This window comes from Carcharhinus amblyrhynchos, chromosome 26, assembly GCF_965287045.1.
Source record: "Carcharhinus amblyrhynchos chromosome 26, sCarAmb.v2.hapA, whole genome shotgun sequence".
Taxonomy (NCBI): domain Eukaryota; kingdom Metazoa; phylum Chordata; class Chondrichthyes; order Carcharhiniformes; family Carcharhinidae; genus Carcharhinus; species Carcharhinus amblyrhynchos.
The window spans coordinates 13,860,530-13,885,535 of NC_137349.1; the positions used below are offsets into that span (position 1 = coordinate 13,860,530).

Here is a 25,006-nt window from a genome sequence, read left to right on the forward strand (position 1 = left end):
CAGAGCCGGAGAGAGAGAAAGCTTACCTTCTGATTAGTGGGTCGAAGGTCAGGAGTGACTGTGAACACATTTATCAGCACTGCGATTGGGAGAGAGGGAAAAAGGCATCACTGAATGAAATTGCAGTCATCCTTACAGATTTTGTCTCAATTTTTACTGAGATTGTTTTTTAAATACCCAGTGAATCTATTGAAAATTCACCCCACGTTAAATTTTTCTCATTCTATGCAGTGCCCAAAATGGAACACAGTAAACCAGCCTCCCAGCCCCACAACCCTCACTGCACTCCCCCAATTCTGGCTCCTTGATTATCATTTTAACCATTTCACCACTGGTGACCGTGCCTTTAGCTGCCTGGGTCCCAAGCTCTAGAACTCCCTCCCTAAACCTCTCGACCTTATTCTCCTCCTTAGAGCCTATATATTTAACCAAGAAAGTCACCTGTCCCAATATCTCCTTATGTGGCTCAAGATCAAATTGCTCCCTCCGAAGCAGCGGCGCTCCCCCCGCCCAGCCCCTCCGACGCAGCGGCGCTCCCCCCGCCCAGCCTCTCCGACGCAGCGGCGCTCCCTCCCAATAGTCTTGACTGTGGAGTTGGGTGAAGTAAGCTGTACCTTTTTGTTTGGGTTTGTAGACTGGTTTGTCTGTCTGGATGAACACAGAAGATTCTTTGGAATCGATGGTAACAGTCGTGGAATTGTGAAAGATGTAGCCATCATCGGCGAGATAGCGATTCCCCCAAACCTTTAACTGAGCCTGTCCACTGACCCCAGGGGGTACCTTCGGAGGCAAAAGGAAGAGGTTAGAAGAGGAAAGGCTATTGTGGACTGTATTCTCACCCCAGATCAAACCCTAACTCTCAGATCCTCCACCCACTCACCAATCCCAACATCCTGACTGAACAATCCTCTCCCCCCAGAGACTCACGCTGACAGCAGATGAGAATATCACATTCCTAGTGATCCAATACATGATTAACTCACACTCACTGGGCTGCTGTCTGTCATCATCTGAGACACAGCAAAGTGTTTGTCTATCAGTGCTCTTGTATCCCAGCGAGTGCCAGGGACTTAAGGAGATAGTGGGGCAGGGATAATAATTCAAAGGCAAAATAATTCTGCCCTAAATTATACCTGGAATCCTTATTTTAATATTCTGTTTTATATTACTCAGACGAAATCATGAAATTTGCAGCAGGTTGGGACTTGCTGATTGCAGCGAGAGTTTGTCTGTTTCAGGCTGAGGGGCTGAGAGAGCAAATCTGAGGTGGTACAGAGCCATCACCAGGAGGAGGGTGTAATTACAGCGTGACATGTTGACATATACTGTTAACATCATACATGTGTCAGTAGGAATTTACAATGAAGAACATTCACAGGAAGTTTATGCAGACACAAGATTTTTAACATATAACCTAGAGATTAAAAATCAATTGCTTATTTCACCTCAATGAAGATCTATGCAGCAAATTGTAATGCTGAGGAACTGTATCCATCCACTACAGAGACACCAATTATTCACTGGCTCGCTGGGAACCTCTAATGGCAGAAACCAGTATTGCAGTATCAGACCATGAGGCAGATCCCTCCCAATTGGCCAAGACTAACTGTCTGCTCCTGGATCAGAATTATAGCTCAGAGCTTTTCCTCAAATCATTTATTTTCTTAAATACAAAGTAATCCTGGACAAAAAGTACAAAGTAAAACTTTTCATAATGTTCTCATGTCTGGAATTTTGTTTGTAGATGTCTAGGGTAGCTCCTCTAACCAAGAACAGGTCAACAAAAGGCAAAGTAAACACAGGATGACAGGAGAGAAGAGTTGCCTTTCTTTAATGAAAGGTATAGTCACTGTTGTAATGCAGGAAATGTTGCAGCCAATTTGCACACAGCAAGATCCCACAAATAGCAATGTGAGAATGACTGATAATGTTTTTGTCGTGATGCTGATCGAGGGATAAATATTAGTCAAGACATCAGGATTAGACCATAGGAGCAGAATTAGATCATTCAGCCCATCGAGTCTGCTCCACCATTCATTTTTCTCATCCCCGTTCTCCTGCCTTTTCCCCATAACCCCTTTACTAATCAAGAACCTATCTATCTCTGTCTTAAAGACACTCAGTGACCTGGCATCCACAGCCTTCTGTGGCAACGAGTTCCACAGATTCACCACTCTCTAGCTGAAGAAATTCCCCCTCATCTGTTTTAGTGGATTGTCCCTTTAGCCTGAGGTTGGGCCCTCTGGTTCTAGTTTTTCCTACTAGTGGAAACATCCTCTCCACATCCACTCTATCCAGGCCTCGCAGTACATTTCAATAAGATCCTCCTCTCGGCCTTCTAAGATCCAACGAGTACAGACCTAGAGTCTTCAACCGTTCCTCATACGACAAGCTCTTCATTCTTGTGAACCTCCTCTGGACCCTTTCCAAGGCCAGCACATCCTTCCTTTGAAAACTGCTCACAATACTCCAAATGGGGTCTGACCAGAACCTTATACAGCCTCAGAAGTACATCCCTGCTCTTGTATTCTGGTCCTCTCGACATGACGCGATTAATTTTCCTGTCCTGAGCGTGGGATTGTTTACATCCACCCAGTCACAATTTAACATCTCAGTCATGGCTGCATGGTGAGCTGCATGCCTGCCTCAGAATCCGAGAAAGCCCATGGCACACATCAGGGCGTCAGGGAAGGGAGCACCCGGGGATCACAGTGGAAAATGTGGAAGTTTGGAACATAGAACCTGGAAGAGAAAGTGTTAATTTAGAGTCATTACTCAAGGGGTTGGGGCTGAATGAGGATCAGGAACAGGGTCCTGTACAGCTGTCCAGACACCCAGGGTAAAATGAGGCACCTATAGCAAGACTTACTCACAAATACTTCCAACTGGCCAGATCAGTAACATTAAGCGTTGGTCACAAAGCGCCAGAGTACCAGCGCTAGTGCCAGTGTGCCGGTCTGAGTGTGCTGGTGCCAGTGAAAACAAGAGTACATCAGAGCAGCCATCCTCAGCAAACCCAAGACCCTAGTCAGACTTAGATCCAGTTCAATGATTTTCCTCAAATAAATCATATGTCAGCCCCTCCTGCCAGCAGAACTGGCTCAATGCAGAACTGAGGGAGTGCCGCACTGTAAAGCATTGCACCATCAGTGCTGGAGAGCGCCGCACCGTTGGTAAGTCGGTGCTAGGGGAGCACTGCACCATCGGAGGGTCGGTGCCAGGGGAGCGCCGCACCGTCAGAGGGTCGATGCTAGGGGAGCGTTGCACTGTCAGAGGGTTGATGCCGGGGAAGTTCTGCAGATGGTATCGAACATCCAAGTCCGGGCCTGCACTTTCCATTAGTGATCACTGGTTTTGTAATAAGGCTTCACTGAGGAACAGCAGGAATGATCTAACAGCACACAATGTGCAAGTGAAGTCTTTTACCCACTTCATTCAACATGATTTCAATCAGACAGAGTTGCCTCACTGTCCTCAATCACTACAGTACAAGCAAGGCCTAAAATCTGTGTAAGTGTGTGCTCTCTCTCAGCTGCTCTGTCTCATTACTCTCTGAAGGGGCAACGTCTGCTTTCCCGTCTCCAAGTAAATCTCTGCAAACCACAGGAAAGATATCAGGTGATGGCCAAACATTCTCTAATGAATTCAGAGAGTCAGCAGAAACATTACAATTTGTCCCTTTCTCCAAAAGATGCTGAAATTTCATTCATAAAATCAGTCGCAGGTTTTTCCCAGCAAGCTCAATGTGAATACAATGAGCTCCTCATGTCAAATTCACACTGAGACGGAAGGTCAGTAAAGGCCAGCAGCCCAGCACTGCCTGTAGGAGGGAGACAGGAAAGAGAGGGCGCAGGGCAAGGTGTGGGTGGGGGGGGGGGGGGGGGGCAAGAAGGACGGGCGCGGGGCAGGAGGGGCGCAGGGTGGGCACAGGGCAAAAGGGGCAGGCATGGGGCAACAGGGGAGGGCAGCACAGCAAGAGGGGGAGCGGCAGGGGAGAGAGGGGGCGCGGTGGAGAGAGGGGGCGCAGAGAAGATGGAGGGTCGGGGAAGATGTGGGGGTCGAGGAAGATGGGGGTTGGGGGGGTCAGGGAAGTTGGGGCAGAGAGAGAAAGTCAGTGCATACGTTCAGATTCTCGGTTGATTTCACAAGGAGGATCTGGAACAAGCCTGAGAAGGTTGGGGTGTATCGGAGGTGGGGAGAGGGAGCTGGGTGCAGACAGAGGGTGAGACAGATGGAGATGAAGCCACCGGAGGGTGGAGGAGGGGGCAGAGAAGGAGATTTCAAATAAGAGGGCCAGAAAGAGATTAGAGAAAGACAGTGAGAAGCAGAGACATGTTGTGAGTGAGAGAGGAGGGAGTGACAGTGATGGGGAACAGTAAAAAGGAGCAAACTCACACGGTTTCACCAGAAATAAACTTCCCCAAGGTCTCGGCTGAATTCTTACCTTTAATGTGACTCTCCCTTTTTCTGAAACAAAACACAAAATGAGGAGGGTTTTTGATTATTCCACAATCAGTTTCACAAAAATAATAATTTGTTATTGAAGAAGTTGGTCAGAAGGGACACTTACCCAAGACGGAGCCCTGACCATGAGCGACAATTGTCCCTTTAGCCACCAGCTGGACATGCACTGTTGTCTCCTTCACTGGGTTGAATATTGTGACACTGATCACCCCTTCTATCCCTGCTCTGAAAACTGAGGGAGCAGTCACCAGGTAACCCCTAGAACACAGTGGGAAAAGTCTGCGTAAATCTCACCCACACTGTGCATGCTGCAAACCCCAGCACCACTAAACCCCAGCACTGCAAACCCCAGCACCGTAAACCCCATCACTGCAAACCCCAGTACTGTAAACCCCATCACCTCAAACCCCATCACTGCAAACCCCAGCACTGTAAACCCCATCACCTCAAACCCCAGCACTGTAAACCCCAGCACCTCAAACCCCATCACCTCAAACCCCAGCACTGTAAACCCCATCACCGCAAACCCCATCACTGTAAATCCCCTCATCCACCCCCAAATACACACACATACATACTCAGCTAAACTTACTGTGTCTGTTGGCAACGACAGAAGCAACAGTAGCCCACAAAATTGTATAAAATCCACCAGTAGCGGCTGATGTGCCTCATTTCCACACAGTCAACAGGGGGAGGGGGGAGGGAAACTGATTTTCAAATCCTGCAAAGTTTGCTCACAGGCTAAGCGGAGAGTGAGCCATGGAGTTCCCGGAACACCCCCAGAGAGAGAGAGGCACACACACGCACAGGGCACCTCCACCTCGCCCTGACCACTCGCTTCTCCTTTCTTAAGTGCAGCCAAGATTGTGAGTTAATTCTCCCCCCTCCTCTCCTGGATATTTTAACTTCTTGCTCCTTGTAACAAAGTTGGGGAAGTTTTTCATTGAGAAGTTGCAGCCTCGCTCCGGCCTTGCTCACAATGTGCTTCCCACACGCGCGCTGCCAAAGTGCATTCCTTGAAAAAGTTTTTTTTTCCCCCGTTGTTTGCGGATTGAATTCTGCTTTGATGTCAAAGCTTTTGTTTCTGCGCTCAGCCCTGCTTGAGTCTGGTTGGTTCCGCCCAGGCAGCCTCGGCATTGGACTGCAATGGCACCGCTCAGACACTTCAAACAACTCACTTCTCCAATAACCTCTTCGCCTGGGAAAATCCAGCCCGCCTCCGCCCCTCAGCCGCTAACTTTGCGCTCGTTAAATCGCAGCAAATTTCCTGGCCGGTCTCGCCGCGCTGGGAGAAAGACAGAGACGGCACGACCCTCAGCAAAATCTGGAGCGGAACAGATCAGGGGCAGCAGAATGAGCGAGTTTCCCCTCCACGCTCCTCTTTCTGTGGGCACCAGACCCCCAGGAACACGTACTTAAATAATGGAAAGTGTTGGACATTTACAGCATGTCTGGGAGTCTCTGTGGCGAGAGGAAGGTGACCTGACCAAGGAGCAGCTCTCCGAAAGCTAGTGGCGTTTGCTACCAAATAAACCTGTTGGACCTTAACCCTGGCGTTGTGAGACTTCTTACTGTGTTTACCCCAGACCAACGCAGGCATCTCCACATCACAAGAGGAAGGTCACAGACCCGAAATGATGGCTGGAATTTTCCACCGTTCACGCCCACAGCTGCCGCAAGCGAGGACAGAGAATTTGGCCCTCAGCCAAATCTTCATTCTCTGCAGCAGGACTGGAGAATCCCTCACACACGAATGGTCAGAAAATTCCAGCCGTTAACTCTGTTTCTTCAGTTTCTGGCAGATTGCTATTTCCAGAGATCTACAGCACAGAAAGTGACTCTTCGGTCCATCGTGTCCATGCCAGCCATCTATATCCTCCTATAATCCTCCTTGCTACTTACCACACCACCTATTTTCATGTCATCTACAAACTTACTGATCATACCTCCCACTTTCACATCCAGATCATTAATGTATGCTACAAACAGCAAGGGACCCAGCACTGATCCCTGCGGAATACGACTGGACACAGGTCACAATAACAACCTTTCACCATCACCCTCTGCCACTAAACCAATTTTGGATCCATTTTGCCAAATGATCCTGGATCCCATGGGCTCTTACCATTTTGATCAGTTTCCCAAGTGTCACCTACAAACTTGCTTATCATCCCCCGCACATTTTCATCGATATCATTTATGTATATTACAAACAATAACCATGTGGTACGGCACTGAATACCAGCCTCCAGTCACTCAAACAGTCTTCTACTGCCACCCTTTGTATCCAATTACTAAGCTGGTTTTGGATCCATCTCACCAAATTCCATGTGCTTCAACTTTCTCAGTCTCCCATGTGGGACTTTGTCAAAGGCTTTGCTAAAATCCATACAAATTGCATCAACTGAACTTCCCTCATTCACACATTCAATCACATTTTTGAAAAATTCTATCAACTTTGTCAGCCATGACCTCCCTCTGACAAAGTCATGCTGACTAACCCCAATCAACCCATGCCTTTCCAGGTGGAGAATGTCTGGACTTGTTAGTCTCACCTTTTCCCTTATAGGAACATGTTGGCATTGTACTTTGTTTCCTTTCTGAATGACTCCCACTGGGATTTTCCTACAAGTAGCTGCTCCCTGTCTGCTTTGACCAGATGCCGTCTTATTCTATTAAAATTGGCCTTTCCTCAGTTCAACAACCATATTTCCAGTCCATTTTTGTCCTTTTCAGTAACAACCTTAAATCTTCCTGAGATACGGTCACTATCACTGAAATGCCACCCCCTCCACCCACCACCACCACCACCACGAACACTTCTACAGCCTGCTCAGTTTAATTCCCTAAAATTAGATCTGGTACCACCCCCTCTTTAGCACTTTCTATTTGTTGGCTCAAAATGTTTTCCTGGATGTATTTTAAGAATTTTCTTCCTCTAAGTCTTTCACACTTTGACAATCCCAATTAATGTTGGGGAAGTTAAAATCCCCTATTATTTTTACTCTTCTCTGAGATTCGCCTAGATATCTACCCTTCCATCTCTCCCTGACTGTTTGGGGGCTGATAGTACATTCCCAGCAAAATATTTACCCCAAGTGACTGGGTGTCTGATAGCTCCTAAATACTGTGTCCCAGAGGCCGCACTATTCAAGGCACCTTCCAACTCCTCTCGATCCCTGGATCAATCTCTCTCAACTCATATCAACTTTCACTCCTCCCTGACCTCCTGACTCAAATCCACAACTTCCAGCAATGTGCCCATTCCCACTCTACCTGTTCCTGGATACACTGCTTCCTCCCGAACTTAGCGTCATTTAGTTCAGTTTGTGTCTATTGATTAGTGTGACAAGTAGGCTTACATTAACACTGCAATGAAGTTACTATGAAATTCCCCTAGTCATAGAGATTTACAGCATGGAAACAGGCCTTTCTGCCCAACTTGTCCGTGCCACCCTTTTTTTAAAACCCCTAAGCTAATCCCAATTGCCCACATTTGGTCCATATCCCTCTATACCCATCGTACCCTTGTAACTGTCTAAATGCTTTTTAAAAGACAAAATTGTACCTGCCTCTACTACTACCTCTGGCAGTTTGTTCCAGGCACTCACCACCCTTTGTGTGAAACAACTGCCCCTCTGGACCCTTTTATATTTCTCCCCTCTCACCTTAAATCTATACCCTCTAGTTTTAGACTCCCCTACCCTTGGGGAAAGTTATTGACTGTCTAGCTGATCTACGCCCCTCATAGATCTATTTTATAGACCTCTATAAGATCACCCCTCAGCCTTCTACGCTCCAAAGAAAAAAGCCCCAGTCTATCCACCCTCTCCTTTTAACTCAACCCCTCAAGTCCCGGTAGTATCCTAGTAAATCTCTTCTGCACTCTTTCCAGTTTAATAATATCCTTTCTATAATAGGGTGACCAGAACTATACACAGTCACCACACTCTGGCGCCTGTTCGGGTACACCAAGGGAGAATTTAGCATGGCCAATGCACCTAACCAGCACGTCTTTTGCACTGTGGAAGGAAACCAGAGCACCCAGAGGAAACCCACACAGACACTGGGAGAATGTGCATAACATCTCTGAATGTCCAGAGAAAATAGAAGTAGGTAGGCCATTCAGCCCTTCGAACCTACTCTGACATTCATTATGAGCATGGCTGATCATCAAGTTCAAAATCCTGATCCAGCTCCTCCCCCAATTTCCTTGATCCCTTTAGCCCAGTATCTAATTTCTTCTTGAAATCACATGTTTTGGCCTCAGCTACTTCCTCTGTTCGTGGATTCACCACTCTCTGGGTGAAGAAATTTCTCCTCATCTCAGTCCTAAAAGGTTTACCCCTCATTGCCAAACTATGACCCCTAATTCTGGATTCACCCACCATTGGGAACATTCTTTCTGAATCTACTCTGTCTAACCCTCTTAGAATTTTATTAGTTTCTATGTGATCCCCTCTCACTCGTCTAAACTCTGGTGAATATAATCCTAACCTACTTAGTCTCTCCTCATATGACACACCTGCCATCCCAGGAATTAGCCTGCACTCCCTTTATAGCAAGGAACATCCTTCCTCAGATAAGGACACCAAACTGCACACAATCCTCAAGTGTGGCCTCACCAATGCCCTTTACAACTGCAGCAAAACATCCCTATCTCTATATGCAAATCTCTTGCTATGAAGGCCAACATACCATTTGCCTTCTTTACTGCTTATTTCAGCGACTCATGCTTACTTTCAGTGACTGATGCACAAGGACTCCGAGGTCTCATTGAGTATTCACCTCTCTCAATTTGCACCCTTTCAAATAATAATCTGTCTTCCTATTATTGCTACCAAAGTGGATAACCTCACATTTATCCACATTATACATTATACTGCATCTGCCATGCAAATGCCCACACACTCAGCCTGTCCAAATCAAAGTGAAGCATCTCTGCATCCTCCTCACAGCTCACCCTCCCACCCAATTTTGTATCATCTGCAAATTTGGAGGTATTGCATTTAGTTCCTTGTTCCAAAACATTAATATATAATGTGAACAGTTTGGGGCCCCAGCACAGATCCCTGTGGAATCCCACTCATCACTGACTGCCATTCAGGAATAATTGTCATTTATGCCAACTCTTTGCTTCCTGTGTACTAACCAGCTTTCTATCCATTTCAAAACATTACGCACAATAGTAGTCTGCTATATCAGACCTTGTTGAAAGTCTTCTGAAAGTTTAATAGATCATATCCACTAATTCTCCTGGGTCAACTCTACTTGTGATGTCCTCAAATAATTCTAATAAATTTGTCAACTATGATCTCCCCTTTGTAAATCCATATTGACTTTATCTGATTATACCACTGCTTTCCAAATGCTGAGTTATGAAATCCTTGATAATAGACACTAGCAACTTCCCCAGCACCGAAGTTAGGCTCACTAGTCTATAGTACCCTGTTTTCTCTCTACCTGCCTTTTTGAATAGCAGGCTTACATTAACTACCCTCCAATCTGTAGGAACCAGTCCAGAGTCCAAAGAATTTTTGAAAATGACCACAAATGGACCTACTATTTCTAGGGCCGCTTCCTTAAGTACTCTGGAATGAAGATTATCAGGCCCTGGAGATTTATCCGCCTTCAATTCCATCAATTTCCCCAAATCCATTTCTCTATAATGCTGATTCCCTTCATTTAAGGCACCCCTCATTGCTCCATTCCCCACTCTCACCAACTTGCCACTTTGACCAGTGCTCTAGCTCTCTGACAACAATCACTTCCCCACCCCTCTCCCCATTGCCTACCACAATTTTCATTCACTTGCACTCAAGCCTCTTGCTGTCTGTGACCTGCTTGGGGATGGTCATGGCTTTGACTGACACTGAGGCCTCTCTTTCAAGCTGTACTTTCTACCATCTCCTCCAGGTTTGCTGTGAAGCCCTCATCATTAAACCTCACCTTGGTTCATCCATGGTGCAGCAAAGATTTTCACCCCCATCAAACTTGCTGTATTATGCCACTATCAACAACATCACTTTCCAATGTTTCCCCTCCAGCACCCCAGCTGAGTGAGAATTCCTGCTCTTGGTTCAATTTGTTACAAAGTCAAGAAACTATCCAGCAAAAGACTCATTTCCATTTGCTGCATTGTTCCCTCCAAATCCCCCAGTGAGCTACTCCAGTCAGCTCCTCTCTGCTTACCTCCTCTACCTGTGAGCTTTCTCCTAAATTGTGAATTCCAGAAACCGCTTTGGTCTTCATCTCCTGCTCAAGCTCAGAAGCTGCAAGCAGTTACATCAGTTTTACAGAAATAGTTCAATTGATCTTACTGTGATATGCCTCCTTCTAGCGCTCTCTGCCTCACCCTATCAGCTAATTCTTTTATTCCTTTCACCATCATGTATCTAAATGCACCCTGTGACAGTGAGCTCCACATTTGCACTATTCTTTGGGTAAAGAAGTTTCTCCTGAATTTCTGATTGGATTTATTAGTAGCTTGTATTTATGGCCTCTTCTTCTTCTTCAGATGTCATGTTGTATGCCGTCTCTCTGGCTTTCATGGTCTTTAATGACAGCTATCATCTTGGCGTGGTCCTCAAATCTTGCACCATTCTGCTCCTTAAACTGTCCATGCATTTCCTCCTTTGTTTCCCTCTTGATCCTCAACTTTATCATTCACATCTTGTTTCTTTCACCTCTGTACGTCCCTAAAGAATTATCATTTTCCCTTGATAGTCATTTGTAAAACTTCTCCATGTGTACCCGCTTCCCTCAAAACTTTCTCACTGGTTGTATGTTGTCCAAAGAATCCTCATCATAAATCTCAGAAAGTTCATCTTTCTTGCCTTTAATTAACCTTCCATTGTCTTGCCGACATCACATCTACACTGTAACACTGACCAGATGTTGCATTTTGGTCATCTCATTCTGCTTTCTGTTGAAGTGTTCTTATTTCTAAAGAAGTCTGACATTCTGTCAATTTTTTTTGCAAGTATTACACACTTCCTGATGTCTAGGTTTATAAATCCAAGTTATTATTTTGTCACAATTCAGTCCTATATTTATAGCCACTAGTTTTGGAGTTTCCACAGTGGAAACATTTTCTCAGTTGGAGACACTTGCCTGTAACAACTTACATCTATAATTGCACACTAAATTCCACCAGCTGCTCTGATGGGATTTGAACCTGTGTCCCCAGGACATTAGTCTGGGTTTCTAGTCACAAACCACCCTGATGTTACTTGTGAGGATGTTCGAATTTGAGAAACCATTTCATGGTGGTGTATAGTTTTATTTGGAATATTGTGAGGAGTTGTTTAAAACCCCAGTAAGGAACAAGTCGAGTTGTCATGTAAACAATGACTGAAGAATATTTATTATCAAAAATATACAACAAAAAGGACAATACTTTACAACACTTCAGTACATGAATAACTGACACACAATTTATGGAGAAATTACCCCTTGTTCTATAATCCCTGAACTCACTTGCCTTTCCCAAATAACATCCAAATTAAATAACTATATGAGTCAAATCCAGCTTATAGTTACCACACAATACATGGCTGATGATCAAGTCTGGGAAATGCCTTTTTTTGGTACAGCGAAGATATTTAAACTGTCTCTATAAAGGTTTCCTGCAATGTCTTGGTTCAAAGACTTAGGTGCGACACTATAACAACTCTGAGAAGTAAAATATGCTACTGGATTCCTTCGCTGTGAAATGGATCCTAGCCCCTGGCTGTGAGTTGCGGACTGTCTTCTGGATGTGAGGATGTGGACTGTCCCTGTCTGCTTCTGAGGGGGGTAACAGTTATACTGTTTCCTCTTCTGTTATTTCAAACTCAAGAGTCAGCTATCTACTATCTTGAACTCTTTCTTTTGTGGAGATTAGCATTTCTACAGTCCTGAATCACCCAGTCACTTAGGTAAACTATTTCATTTAAGGAGTCATCTAAGTAATCTGTTTCTACTAATAGAGCAATTCCTATCTGATCATCTTTAGATGCTCTCATGTCTTTGGTTCATTATCACATTGTGTGAATGGCTTTTTGGCATCTTATAGAAACACTGCTCAATGTGACTACCCAAAGTTCACCTGCATTACTCTCTTGAAGAGAAAGTTGAGAACTATGTTTGATTTGTTATCTCCAGAAACTTCAGAAAATTAACAGCAATCTCAAGTTGCTAGACAAGAAGCGAGAGCAAAACAACACTCACTTCAGCAAGGAGATTGAGTGTTAGAGTGTAATTCTGCCACAAGTGAGAAATGAGGACCAGCCATAGTTTGAGCAAAAACAGGTCCAGTTTATTACACGGTTCAATCCAAAGATGAACTAGTTTGGCAATGCCGTGCTGACCAATTGTTAACATCCAATTGTTAACATTGATATCACCCCGTTGGAAACTGGGGAGCTGGCTGAGTTCCATGTTCAGCCATTGGGGGCAAATGATTCAAAATATCTGAGTAAATATCAGAGCCGGAATCCACCAGGTTTCACCTCCAGAGTGTGTGGAGCCAGCTGGTCTGATCACAGCAGCAGCTGGAACCTGCTCCGGTCCCAGAGAGAATCAGCCAGGGGCCCTGTTCCTGAACCCTGCTGGAAAATGCTTGTGAACAGTAAGGCTTGGGTGTGACAGGCAGTCAAGCTGAAATAGCTAGTCTCATTTGCTAACTAGGACCAAAGTGAAAAGTGGGATCGTGATCTGGGGAAACTGGTGCCCATGCCAGAGGAAGAAGTCAGTGGATGTGAGGAGGTGGGTGTGGGGGTGTGTGTGTGTGCACACGTGTGAGTTTGTGCATGTGTGTGCACGCGATGTGTATAAGAGGCCCCTTTAATATTACAATGCAGCCATTATGGCTTACATGCAAGAACAGAAAGTTAATTAAATGAGGCCAAAGCATTGTGTGATTTCAAGAAGGAATTAGGTATAGCTCTTGGCGCTAAAGAGATCAAGATATTGAATTTAATGACCAGCCATGATCAAAATGAATAATGGAGCAGGCAGGAAGGGCCGAATGGCTTCCTTCCACTTCTGGTTCCTACGTTTCAAAATAAAAGACTAGCTTTTATACAAGCAGCTTCTACAACACATCCCAAAATGTTTTACAGCCACTCAAGTTCTTTTTGAAGTGCAGTCACTGTTGTGCAGTCGGAGAAGGGTTGCTCAGTTCTGTCAAAACACAGGCCTGGAAAAAACGTTAACGGGTCAGACTGGGTCACCGCTCGCACCCCCCCCCCCCACCAACTGCCAGGGTCACCGCTCGCACCCCACCCCTCAACCGCCAGGGTCACCGCTCGCACCCCACCCCCCCAACTGCCAGGGTCACCGCTCACACCGCCACCCCCCCAACTGCCAGGGTCACCGCTCACACCGCCACCCCCCCAACTGCCAGGGTCACCGCTCGCAGCCCCCTTCCCCAACCGCCAGGGTCACTGCTCACACCTCCCCCCCACCCCCACCACCAGGGTCACCGCTCGCACCCCCCCCGCCCCCCCCCAACTGCCAGGGTCACCGCTCACACCCCACCCCCCCAACTGCCAGGGTCACCGCTCACACCCCACCCCACCCCCCTAACTGCCAGGGTCACCGCTCACACCCCACCCCACCCCCCTAACTGCCAGGGTCACCGCTCACACCGCACCCCCCCCCCCCCCACAACTGCCAGGGTCACCGCTCGCAGCCCCCTTCCCCAACCGCCAGGGTCACTGCTCACACCTCCCCCCCACCCCAACTGCCAGGGTCACCACTCGCACTCGCCAACCACCAGTGTCATCGCTCGCACCCCCCAAACTGCCCGAGTCGCTGCTCGCACTCTCCCCAACCGCCAGTATCATCGCTCGCACCCCACCAACCCCACCACCAGGGTCACCGCTCGCAGCCCCCTTCCCCAACCGCCAGGGTCACTGCTCACACCTCCCCCCCACCACCACTGCCAGGGTCACCGCTCGCAGCCCCCTCCCCCAACCGCGAGGGTGGCCGCTCGCACCCCCCGCAATCACCAGGGTCACCGCTCACACCCCCCCAGCCGCCAGGGTCACTGGGGTAAACCCTCTGAAAGTGACGAACAATCTGCTGTGGAGTTTCAATAGAAACACAAGTGGCAGTGATTGGCTGCCCGAGTGTATTTTATACACACATCTCTTCAATAAATGGCAGGAGGGAAGATGTAAATAATCCCTTCACCGGCCCAACAAAGCCTCCACAATAAATACTGCGGGCAGGAAGTGAAGGGAAAAGTTATTTTATGATTGGATTTTTAAATTTCAAATTATTATTACTGTTCACTGATAATAACATTCTCTGCAAGCAGTCGCTTAAAAAAAGCTGTTTTAAAAAATCTGTTTCTAATTTCTGTTATAAATTATAGTGACTATGAAACATGCCCTTACACAGTGTGTGTTAGCTTTCTGACTTAGGGAATAAATTAATGTAATCCCATTATTTTACCTCACTCTTCTACATGCCCCCTGTGACTAATAAATGTTCACCTTTTAAAACTCAAACTCTGGTGTATGTGATACAACACAGGAGGCCATTCAGCCCACTGTGTTTGCATTCTGGAGGAAGAGTTATCCAATTAGCCCCAATTCCCATGCTCCTTTCCTTTCCCTTAACTCTTTCCAGACAAACTGTCTGATTCCCAATCTTTGGAACTCTGACTGGGGAATGCAGGAGTTTTTAACCACCACTGATGCTGTTGGCCGAGTGGATAACCTTTCCCTCTGGTTGCTGTATTGTCTTCCCCCACAGCGGTTTGGGTATGGGCAGGGAGCTGATGTGGCTTTATTATTCACAGTACAGAAATCAGTTTGTGTTGAGGCTGACTTTGCCGACTTTAATCAGGAGTAAAGTGGACAGGTTTGATGGTGTATTTATGGTTGCCTGGCGCTGGCTGCTTTTGTTAAATTGGATTAGTGTTACGATCTGTCACAGACAGAAACACAACATAGCACTGAGAAAAACCAAAACAAGCTCCTGCATATCCACAGGGCGGATACACTCCCTATATAACAAACACCCATATATAACATTGCATTTGTATAGCACCTTCAGTGTAGTAAACTGTCCAAGGTGTTTCACATTATCACCCAAATTTTGACACTGAGCCACATAAGACGATATTAGGGCATTTGACAAAAAGCTTGATCAAACAGCGAGAGATTAAAGATCAGTTTAGAGCGAGGGAGAAGCAGAGAGGTTTAGAGAGGGGATTTGAGAGCTTAGGATCCAGACAGCTGAAGGCAATTTCGACAATGGTGGACACACAAGCAATCAGAATTGACAAAGTGCAGAGATCCCGACAGGTATTTGGACTGGAGAAGGCTACAGATATTGGGGAGATGCAAGGACTGAACCAAGGATGAAATTTCCAAAACTGAAACAGAGCTGTACCAGGAGTCAGTACAGGTCAATGAACACGCATGGTTGACAGGTCCTGGTGTGAGCTTAAAAATGAGGACACAGTGGTGTGGTAATGTCACTGGACTAGTAATTCAAAGGCCTGGGCTAATGCTCTGGGGACACAGGTTCAAACCCCACCATGACAACTGGTGGAATTTAAATTAAATTAATATAACCTGGAACTAAAAGCTAATCTCAGTAATGGTGACCATCTGCTTCATGGATGCCATTTTGTCATCCTTACCTGGTCTGGCCTACGTGTGACTCCAGAGCCACAGCAATGTGGTTTACTCTTAACTCCCTCTGAAATGGCCTCATCGCTCAGTTGACGAGATGGCTCAGGATGGGTGACACATGTTGCTGGCCTTGCCAGCGACGCCCACATCCTGTGAAAGGACAAAGAAGAAGCAATTGAGCACCATTGGACGAGCTGAGGTTTAGAGGGACAGCCAGGAGATCATTCGCACAGGGGACCAGAGCTAAGCCTCCTTAGTGAAGACAGACTTCCACTGAACCACACTACATAGCAGCTAGAGATGTTCGCTATTGAGCAAAGTACTGTGAGTTACAAGACATTAATCAGACTTTATCTACAATTTACAATGTACACAGTAGTTTTCCCTCGTAGTATGTGGTCTTTTTCAGATGATATTTTATGTGATGTCTGGTTTCAGCCAGAACTGGTCCTGGTTCGTTCTTAGGGAGACAGTACCACCAGCTGGTGGCTACATGAACTGCTGCAACCTCAGTGGTGGAGACAGGATTGTTAGTTTTGTGAGGGTGTTCTCAATATGAACTTGCCAAAACAAATAAAACCACTTCAAGGAGCCTAGGTATCAAACAGGAATTTCAAACTAATAATCAAATAGAACTATCACAACCATTAATCTCACAATTCAAATAAAGCAAATGAAAGGTGAAAAAACACTTTCTTGTTGGGCAAAAGCACAAGAGGAGCCAGTCGGTCCGTCAAGACTGTTCTACTATTCACTCAGATCATAGCTCATCTGTACCTTAACTCCATTTAGGTTCCAATACCTGCTCTGAACAAAATGAATTGATTTTATGGGGAGGGAGTTCCAGAATTCCACTTATGGGGTGTCACAGTGGTAAGCACTGCTGCTTCACAGCACTAGAGACACGGGTTTGATTCCCAGCTTGCATCGCCGTCTGTGTGAAGCTTGCATGTTCTCCCCGTGTCTGCGTGGGTTTTCTCCCATGCTCTGAAAGATGTGCTGATTAGGTGCATTGACCTGAACAGGCACTGGACTGTGGCGACGAGGGGAATTTTACAGTAACTTCATTGCAGTGTTAATATAAGCCTTATTTGTGACTAATAAACTTTTTTTTACCCTTTGTATGAAAATGTCCTCTAGATATAGCCTGAGTCTTTAATACCTTCACCAAGATTCATTGCACTATCATGATGAATGTTTCAAAGTGCCTCATTGGAAGGGCGTATGTTTAAGGTGAGAAGAGAGGGAGATACAAAAGGGTCGAGAGGTGCAACTTTCACACAGAGGGTGGTAAGTGTCTGGAACGAGCTGCCAGAGGTAGTAGTAGAGGCGAGTACAGTTTTATCTTTTAAAAAGCATTTAGATAGTTACATGGGTAAGATGGGTATAGAAGGATATGGGCCAAATGCGGACAATTGGGACGAGCTTAAGAGATTTAAAAAAAAAGGACGGCGTGAACAAGTTGGGCTGAAGGACCTGTTTCCATGCTGTAAACCTCGATGATTTTAACCCACGATCTGATATTTGTTCTTTTGAAGAATTAGAGCAATCCAATTTTTAGAAGAATCACAGAAATCTCAGATGATGTTCGGAGCCCCCGCTTTGCTCACCCTCGTTACTCTGTACCATTGCTGTTTATCTGCCTGTGCCCACAGCAACCCCCAGGACACAAGCCAGTCTGTACACAGAGACACCTCTCTCTGTTCAGCTGCAACTCACTGAAATTCCAAAGCAAACAGAAAAATATTGGAACGATTCAACAGGTGTGACAGCAACTGGGGATTTAAAATAAAGCAAGTTAACAGGTTGTCAGGATTATTCGGTGCAAAGATCATTCATTTACCAGAAACTTCAACTATTCCTGCCAGGAGTATACTGCATTTCCTCATTTTTGTTTCAGATTTCCAACACCTGGAGTACACTGTGATTCTTTTTGTTTTTTTAAATTTTTTATGCAGGTCTCCATTTTCCACTCTATCGCTATTTCTCCACTATCATCTGCATCTTAAAGGGGAATACACTCACTCTGGATCAACAGGTCTGCTCCAGACACTCAAGCCTCTAATCCAGGCTGGGTCAGAGGGATCGTACACTCAGGGCAACAGTTCAGCTTCACTTCCAAAAAGTATCAGAGCCAGACCCAACCCATCAGGGAATCATGTGAATCCAAACAGCAGAACAGAAACATTCTAAAGGCCTTTAGTGTGAATTTTACCATCTTAGTCCTGGAAAGGAATCTCAACATCAAACACTCCCAGGACAGCCCCCTCTACACTGTCTCCATCAAACACTCCCAGGACAGGTAATAGCATGGGGTTAGACACAGAGTAAAGCCCCCTCTACACTGTCCCCATCAAACACCCCCAGGACAGGTATAGCATGGGGTTAGACACAGAGTAAAGCCCCCTCTACACTGTCCCCTTCAAACACTCCCAGGACAGGTACAGCACAGGAATAGATACTATCCTAACCTGAGGATAGAATCCACATTGTTTTTCCTTTTACTATACCTTGTCTTGTCACCTCCCACTGTCAGACAGCCAATTCAATACAGTGTCGGGCTGTTTTGAGCACTCCTCATTACCCACCCATAGTAAGCCCCTCACAGGAGCTCACAGGACACTAGTAACCATTGAGACTGCGCAGAATGGAGCCAGATTAGCCCCTTGTGCTAAAGATGCACTGCTGGAGAGGGTACAGGAGGGGAGGCTGCTGCTCTGTCTGCTGGAGGTCAGTGGCCGTGAATGATGCTCGACTTTGTCCTGTCTCCTTGTTTTTTGCTGATAAGTCCCAGTTCCGGCTGCCTCGGTCTGGGGCCGGGATCCCTGTAGGAGCTTTTCTGGAAATGCACTGAGTTTTCAGTCACCTCCAGGCCATGGTGTTGACACAGCTCAGCAGTCAAGGCCAGACTGTCCATCCCCAGCAGATTTGTTAGGATCTGGAGAGGGTAGCGGCAATTACGGCTGCTGTAACCATGGTTAAATACTTGGAGTAGATGGTGCCGGAATAGGTCAATGTGCCGATAAAGCGCGCAGCTCTGCACGAAGGGCAGGCGACGCATTATGCGCAGGCATCGCACGTAGTTTCCCTCGATAAAAGCCCGGTTAATACCAAACGCCAACTTCATATCGGGCGAGTCTTTGATGTGATCGGACAGAGCCAAGGCATGATGAAGAGCTTTCACTGATCCTGAAAAGGACAAGAAACCAGAATCACTAAACATCAATGCTGAACCAATGCAATTTGAGTTTATATCCCTGAAGGAAAAAAGCTCCTGTGACCAAATAAAACAGCCATGGCCAATTGAAAAGGTGAGAGATAGCACAACTTCAAAGGAAAGAATGCACCAAAGTGCAAAGAATAGTGTGGATCGAGGGGGCAAGAAGAGGTAACAGAATAGAAAAATGAGGCAGACTTACAAAGCGCTATCAAGATTAACACAAATGTTAGAAAAAAGTAGTCAAGAAATTGTGGGTCCTTTATAAACTAAAGTGAATAACATTGCGGGTGAAAATAAGGGAATGGCAGACTCACTGCTGCAGGATTTTGGGTTAGTCTTTCAGTAAAGAGGATAACACACCTGTTATTCCAGAGGAACTAAATCACAAATCCAGAACTGGAATGCATTAAAGTTAATGCAAACAAGAAAACAGCGTCACAAAGCATTACGACTCTGAAGACGGACAAATCTCTGGGCCCGGAAAGTTTTCAGCTGAAGAATTTAGAGGAAATAGAAAAGGAAATTACAGATGCCTTAGCCGTAATCTTTCCAAGTGCTCTTGGTTCCGGATTTTTCCCTTTAGATTCAAAAAGTTCAAACGTATCTCCATTATTTAAGAAATGTGAGAGAAATCAGGAAATTATAAAATTGTGAAGCGCGGAGGAGATTTACTAGATTGGTACCAGAGACGGGGGATTTTAGTTAACGTGGAGAGACTGGAGAAGCTGGGATTGTCCTTAGTGCAGAGAAAGCGAAGTTTACTCATTTATTTATCAGTGTCAAAAGTTAACAAGGGGGACATTTAATCGAGCTGTTCAAAATCATGAGGGTTTCAAAGGAATAAAGAGAGAGGAACTGTTTCCTGTGGCAGCAGGGTTGGTATACAGAGGAACACAGACTCAAGGTGAGGGGGAGGGAGAGACGACAATTATTTTTAAAGTGGTGAGTTGTTGTGATCTGGAAGGCACTGCCTGGAAGGGCGGTGGAAGAAAATTGAATAATAACTTTCAAAAGGGATATTGGATGACTACTTAAAAGTTAAAAAAAATTGCAGGGCAGTGGGGTAAACAGTGGAACGGGAAGAGAGGGAGAAATAGTGGGATAGCTTTTCAAAGAGCCAGCACAGGCAAGATGGGACAAATGGCCTCATTGTAACATTCCACAATTAAGGACAGTGACTGAACACCAAGGGAAATTTGAGTTCATTAGAGAAAGTACAGGATTGGTAAAGGGCAGGTTGTGCTTTATGAACGTAATTAAAATTTCTGGGGAATAATTCAGATGGACAGGGATGTGTTTATGGATGCACTTCATACGCACTTCAAAAAGGCACTGGACATGATTCCACATAAGAGAATGTTAGCTAAATTAAACTTCCTGAAGTTGATGATAAATTATTCATCTGGTTAAGTGATGGTTAGACGATAGGAGACAGTGTGGGGATCATGGTTAGGCCAGCATTTATTGCCCATTCTTAATTGTCCCCTGAGAAGGGGGTGGTAAGCTGCCTGCAGTCCCTGAGGTATAGGTACACCCACCCTGCTGTTAGGGAGGGAGTTCCAGGAATTTCACCCAGTGACAATAAAGAAAGTGATACATTTCCAAGTCAGGATGGTAAATAGTGTGGAGGTGAACTTCCAGGTGGTGGTGTTCCCATGTGTCTACTGCTTTTGTCCTTTTTTTTAAAAGTCATCACTGAAAGTACAGGATAGACAGTCAGATCGGACAATTGTAGTTTCCTCATGAGTGTTTTCCTCTCTTGATCTCCTACAGCTGTGGAGACTCATCTCATACATTCTCCATCCACATCCCTGTGATTAAATCCAAACCTGCTGCAGATTCTGCATCATTTACTTATACTACTCCCAGTTTTATTTCCTTCCCTTTATTCTAGCTTGATTCAATTCTCCAGCCCCTTGTGTGTGTGTGCACGCAGAGTGACAATGACAGGGCTGCATGTTGGCACAGTGGTTAGCACTGCTGCCTCAGAGCGCCAGGGACCTGGGTTTGATTTCCAGTTTGGGTCACCATCTGTATGCAGTCTGCACGTTCTCCGTGTCTGCATGGGTTTCCTCCAGGTGCTCCAGTTTCCTCCTACAGTCTGAAAGACATGCTGGTTAGATGTCATTGGCCATGCTAAATTCTCCCTCAGTGCACCCAAACAGGCGCTGGAGTGTGGCAACTCGAGGATTTCCACGGTAACTTCATTGCAATGTTAATATAAGCCTACTTGTAACACTAATAAATAAACGTTAACATAAACTTAACCTGTAATCAATGAATCAGTGATTTCCTCTCCTGGTCTCTGGGACCCCGAAGCCCCATCCACTCTGTCCCCAAAATGGCAACATTCTCCCCTCCACTGAAAACAACTGGCGGACATTAAACTGGGTCTGCTGTCTGGGAAAAAAAAGCGCCCTGGAGCTGCAAGTGTTTTATTCGGGATTTCCGACATTTACTGAGTGTTACTGAACTCTCAGGGTCGGGCCCCCAGTTGCCATCCCACCGGCTCCTCTTCCTTTGTGAATGAACGGTAAACAACTCGCTCCGCATCGCCAACCCTCAGCCGGCACATGCTCGGAGCACCCCAAGTAACTGCACACACGTGAAGATATGACATGGAGAGGATCAGGCAATACAGCAGTCATGGGTTTGGAAGGTGCTGTCTCAGCAGCCTTGATGAATTCCTACACTGCATTTTGAAGATGGCGCACGCAGTTTGATGGTGGGAGAGGGAATGAATGTTTGATGAAGCAGCTGAAGATGATTGGGCCTAGGACACTACCCTGAGGAACTTCTGCAGTGATGTCCGGGAGCCGAGATGATTGACCTCCAACTGCTGTCCCCAACAAACACTCCCAGGACAAGTAAAGATAAATATTTGAAGCAGGGATTTGAGAAGAGCAGGACATTAGAACTGGTTTTGGAATGCGCTAACAGACTCCTTCTGTGTAAATATCAGCTATTAATGAAGGGGCTTCTGAGGCAATAATTGATGCAATCACCTCACCCTGGCCTGTCTAGATATTTGCTCTGTCACACCGGGAAGCTAGTGGCTTGATTTACATACCCAGATTATAGAGAATGGCAAGAGCCTGAAACTCTGCTTCATTTTCTGAATCCACAGTTGAATACTTAGCAAGTAACCAGCTGAAACATTCCTGCACGTGGACATCATTCATCTTCGGATCGAAAACTTGAATTGGTTCCTCACATAGCCAGTATGAGGCACAGAGGAGGAAGCGCACATTCTTCTCCAGAATAGTAACTGCAATGTGTCCATCGACCTGTTGGATGGTCATGTCTTGCCGCACACTGCGCAGACGGTCAAACACATAATCATAGATTTCTGCCCAGGGCTCCTGGTGCCTTGGAACAATCTCATCAATCAGGTAGTGGACAGTCTTCAGCAGAACACCAGCCGGGCGAAGCTCACAAAGTTGAGCAGCCCCCTTTCCAGCAGCTGGTCGTGAATATTCCTTCACTGTTCTCCGTGGGTCAGCTTTGGGCAACTGGTCATTCGCCGTTTCCACCAGAATTTCAAACTTGTGAAGTCGCTTCTGCCTCTGACGTTCCTCCCTCTCTCGGTCTGGACACATCCCAGGACAGGTTCCTGTGCAGACCACATCCAGCTCAGCGCACTTCACAGACATCATCTCCCTGTTTGACATTCCTGACCTGAATTATGCTGGCCTGAAGGTGGAAGGTAAAAGAAACACACAGGAATATGAGCAGTGATTCCATTCTATCCATGAACATCACAGAATAATAAAAGAACAGGATTCTGTGCTCTGCCCCATATGTGCTCCTTCTCCACAGGGCAAGGAGGATGGTGGTGGACGCAGGCATTATATGGGGAGGGACAGAGAGATGGGATCAGAGGGCAGTGCTGGGGATGGAGGGGGTAAAGAATGGCAAGGGAAGGGATAGATAGGGGAACAGGTGTGCAGATGGGGAAGGAAGGAGAACAGAGAAAGAATGGAGGGCCCAGGAGTATCGGGCTGGGGATGAAGAGGCTGAGGAACTGAGGAAGGGGGAAGAGAGCGGAGGGGAGAGAGAGCGGGGGGGAGAGAGAGCGGGGGGGAGAGAGAGCGGGGGGGGGGGGACAGGGGGGAGCAGGGGGCTGGGGGGAGAACAGGGGGAAGAGAGCGGGGGCTGCTGGGGGAGGGAGAGAGAGTGGGGAGGGGCTGGGGGGGAACAGAGAGCGGGGGGGGGGAACAGAGAGCGGGGGGGGGGAACAGAGAGCGGGGGGGGGGGAACAGAGAGCGGGGGGGGGGGAACAGAGAGCGAGAGAGAGCGGGGTGGGGGCTGGGGGCGAGAGAGAGCGGGGGGGGGAGAGAGAGCGGGGGGGCGAGAGAGAGCGGGGGGGGGTGGGGGCGAGAGAGAGCGGGGGGGGGTGGGGGCGAGAGAGAGCGGGGGGGGCTGGGGGCGAGAGAGAGCGGGGGGGGGTGGGGGCGAGAGAGAGCGGGGGGGGGGGGTGGGGGCGAGAGAGAGCGGGGGGGGGGGGGTGGGGGCGAGAGAGAGCGGGGGGGGGGGGGTGGGGGCGAGAGAGAGCGGGGGGGGGGTGGGGGCGAGAGAGAGCGGGGGGGTGGGGGCGAGAGAGAGCGGGGGGGGGTGGGGGCGAGAGAAAGCGGGGGGGGGAGAGAGAGCGGGGGGGGGGCTGGGGGGAGAGAGAGCGGGGGGGGTGGGGGCGAGAGAGAGCGGGGGGGGTAACAGCGAGGGGTAGAATGGGGACAGAACGGGGTGGGTGGGTGTGTTGGCCTCTCGGTTCTGGGTATTTATCGGGGAAACCAGGCCTCGATCCCCGGCCTCTCCCTCGAGCGGCCCCATTCCCCGCTCCGGGTTCCCGCCCTTTCTCTCACTGACCTCCCGGTGTTGTTCTAGCGCCTTCCCCTCACCACACCAGCTGCATTGCTCTAGCACCTTCCCCTCACCACACCAGCTGCATTGCTGTAGCGCCTTCCCCTCACCACACCAGCTGCATTGCTCTAGCACCTTCCCCTCACCACACCAGCTGCATTGCTGTAGCGCCTTCCCCTCACCACACCAGCTGCATTGCTGTAGCGCCTTCCCTGCACCGCTCCAGCTGCATTGCTCTAACACCTTCCCCGTACCGCACCAGCTGCATTGCTCTAGCGCCTTCCCCACAGCTCACCGGCTGCATTGCTCTAGCGCCTTCCCCTTACTGCACCAGCTGCTTTGCTCTACCACCTTCCCCTTACCACACCTGCTGCATTGCTGTAGCGCCTTCCCCTCACTGCACCAGCTGCATTGCTCTAGCACCTTCCCCACAGCGCACCAGCTGCATTGCTCTAACGCCTTCCCCTTACCGCTCCAGCTGCATTGCTCTAACGCCTTCCCCTTACCGCACCAGCTGCATTGCTCTAGCGCCTTCCCCTTACCGCACCTACTGCATTGTTGTAGCGCCTTCCCCTCACTGCACCAGCTGCATTGCTGTAGCACCTTCCACACAGTGCACTAGCTGCATTGCTCTAGCGCCTTCCCCACAGCGCACCAGCTGCATTGCTCTAGTGCCTTCTCCTCACCGACCCAGCTGCATTGCTCTAGCGCCTTCCCATCACCACACCAACTGCATTGCTTTAGCGCCTTCCCCCACCACACCAGTTGCATTGCTCTAGCACCTTCCCCTCAGAGCTGCATTGCTCTAGCACCTTCCCCACAGCGCACC

At 47.5% G+C, this 25,006-nt stretch overlaps 2 protein-coding genes across 3 annotated transcripts in view; both read right to left on the reverse strand.

Annotated features, from left to right (window-relative positions):
* The window catches only part of cpamd8 (C3 and PZP like alpha-2-macroglobulin domain containing 8), a 126,329-nt gene extending 108,467 nt beyond the window's left edge, over positions 1-17,862 (reverse strand). Inside the window, exons 1-5 of one of the 2 annotated variants that reach the window (XM_080213173.1) lie at positions 16,106-17,862; positions 4,571-4,722; positions 4,445-4,467; positions 615-780; positions 27-79 (exon numbers count right to left, since the gene is read on the reverse strand). In XM_080213173.1, the coding sequence (XP_080069299.1) occupies positions 27-79; positions 615-780; positions 4,445-4,467; positions 4,571-4,722; positions 16,106-16,179 (468 nt within the window). In that variant the 5' untranslated portion in view covers positions 16,180-17,862. Of the gene's footprint in view, positions 1-26; positions 80-614; positions 781-4,444; positions 4,468-4,570; positions 4,723-5,056; positions 5,564-16,105 lie in introns of those variants that run through there. The other variant, XM_080213172.1, reaches the window with a different exon arrangement.
* Positions 17,863-17,977: 115 nt separating this feature from the next.
* sac3d1 (SAC3 domain containing 1) lies at positions 17,978-24,251 on the reverse strand. The gene is made up of 3 exons (XM_080213174.1): positions 24,184-24,251; positions 22,388-23,010; positions 17,978-19,286 (listed from the first exon to the last, which is right to left on the reverse strand). Exons 2-3 carry the CDS (start codon positions 22,986-22,988, stop codon positions 18,829-18,831), a joined length of 1,059 nt encoding a protein of 352 aa, XP_080069300.1. The 5' UTR covers positions 22,989-23,010; positions 24,184-24,251; the 3' UTR covers positions 17,978-18,828.
* Positions 24,252-25,006: the final 755 nt, after the last annotated feature.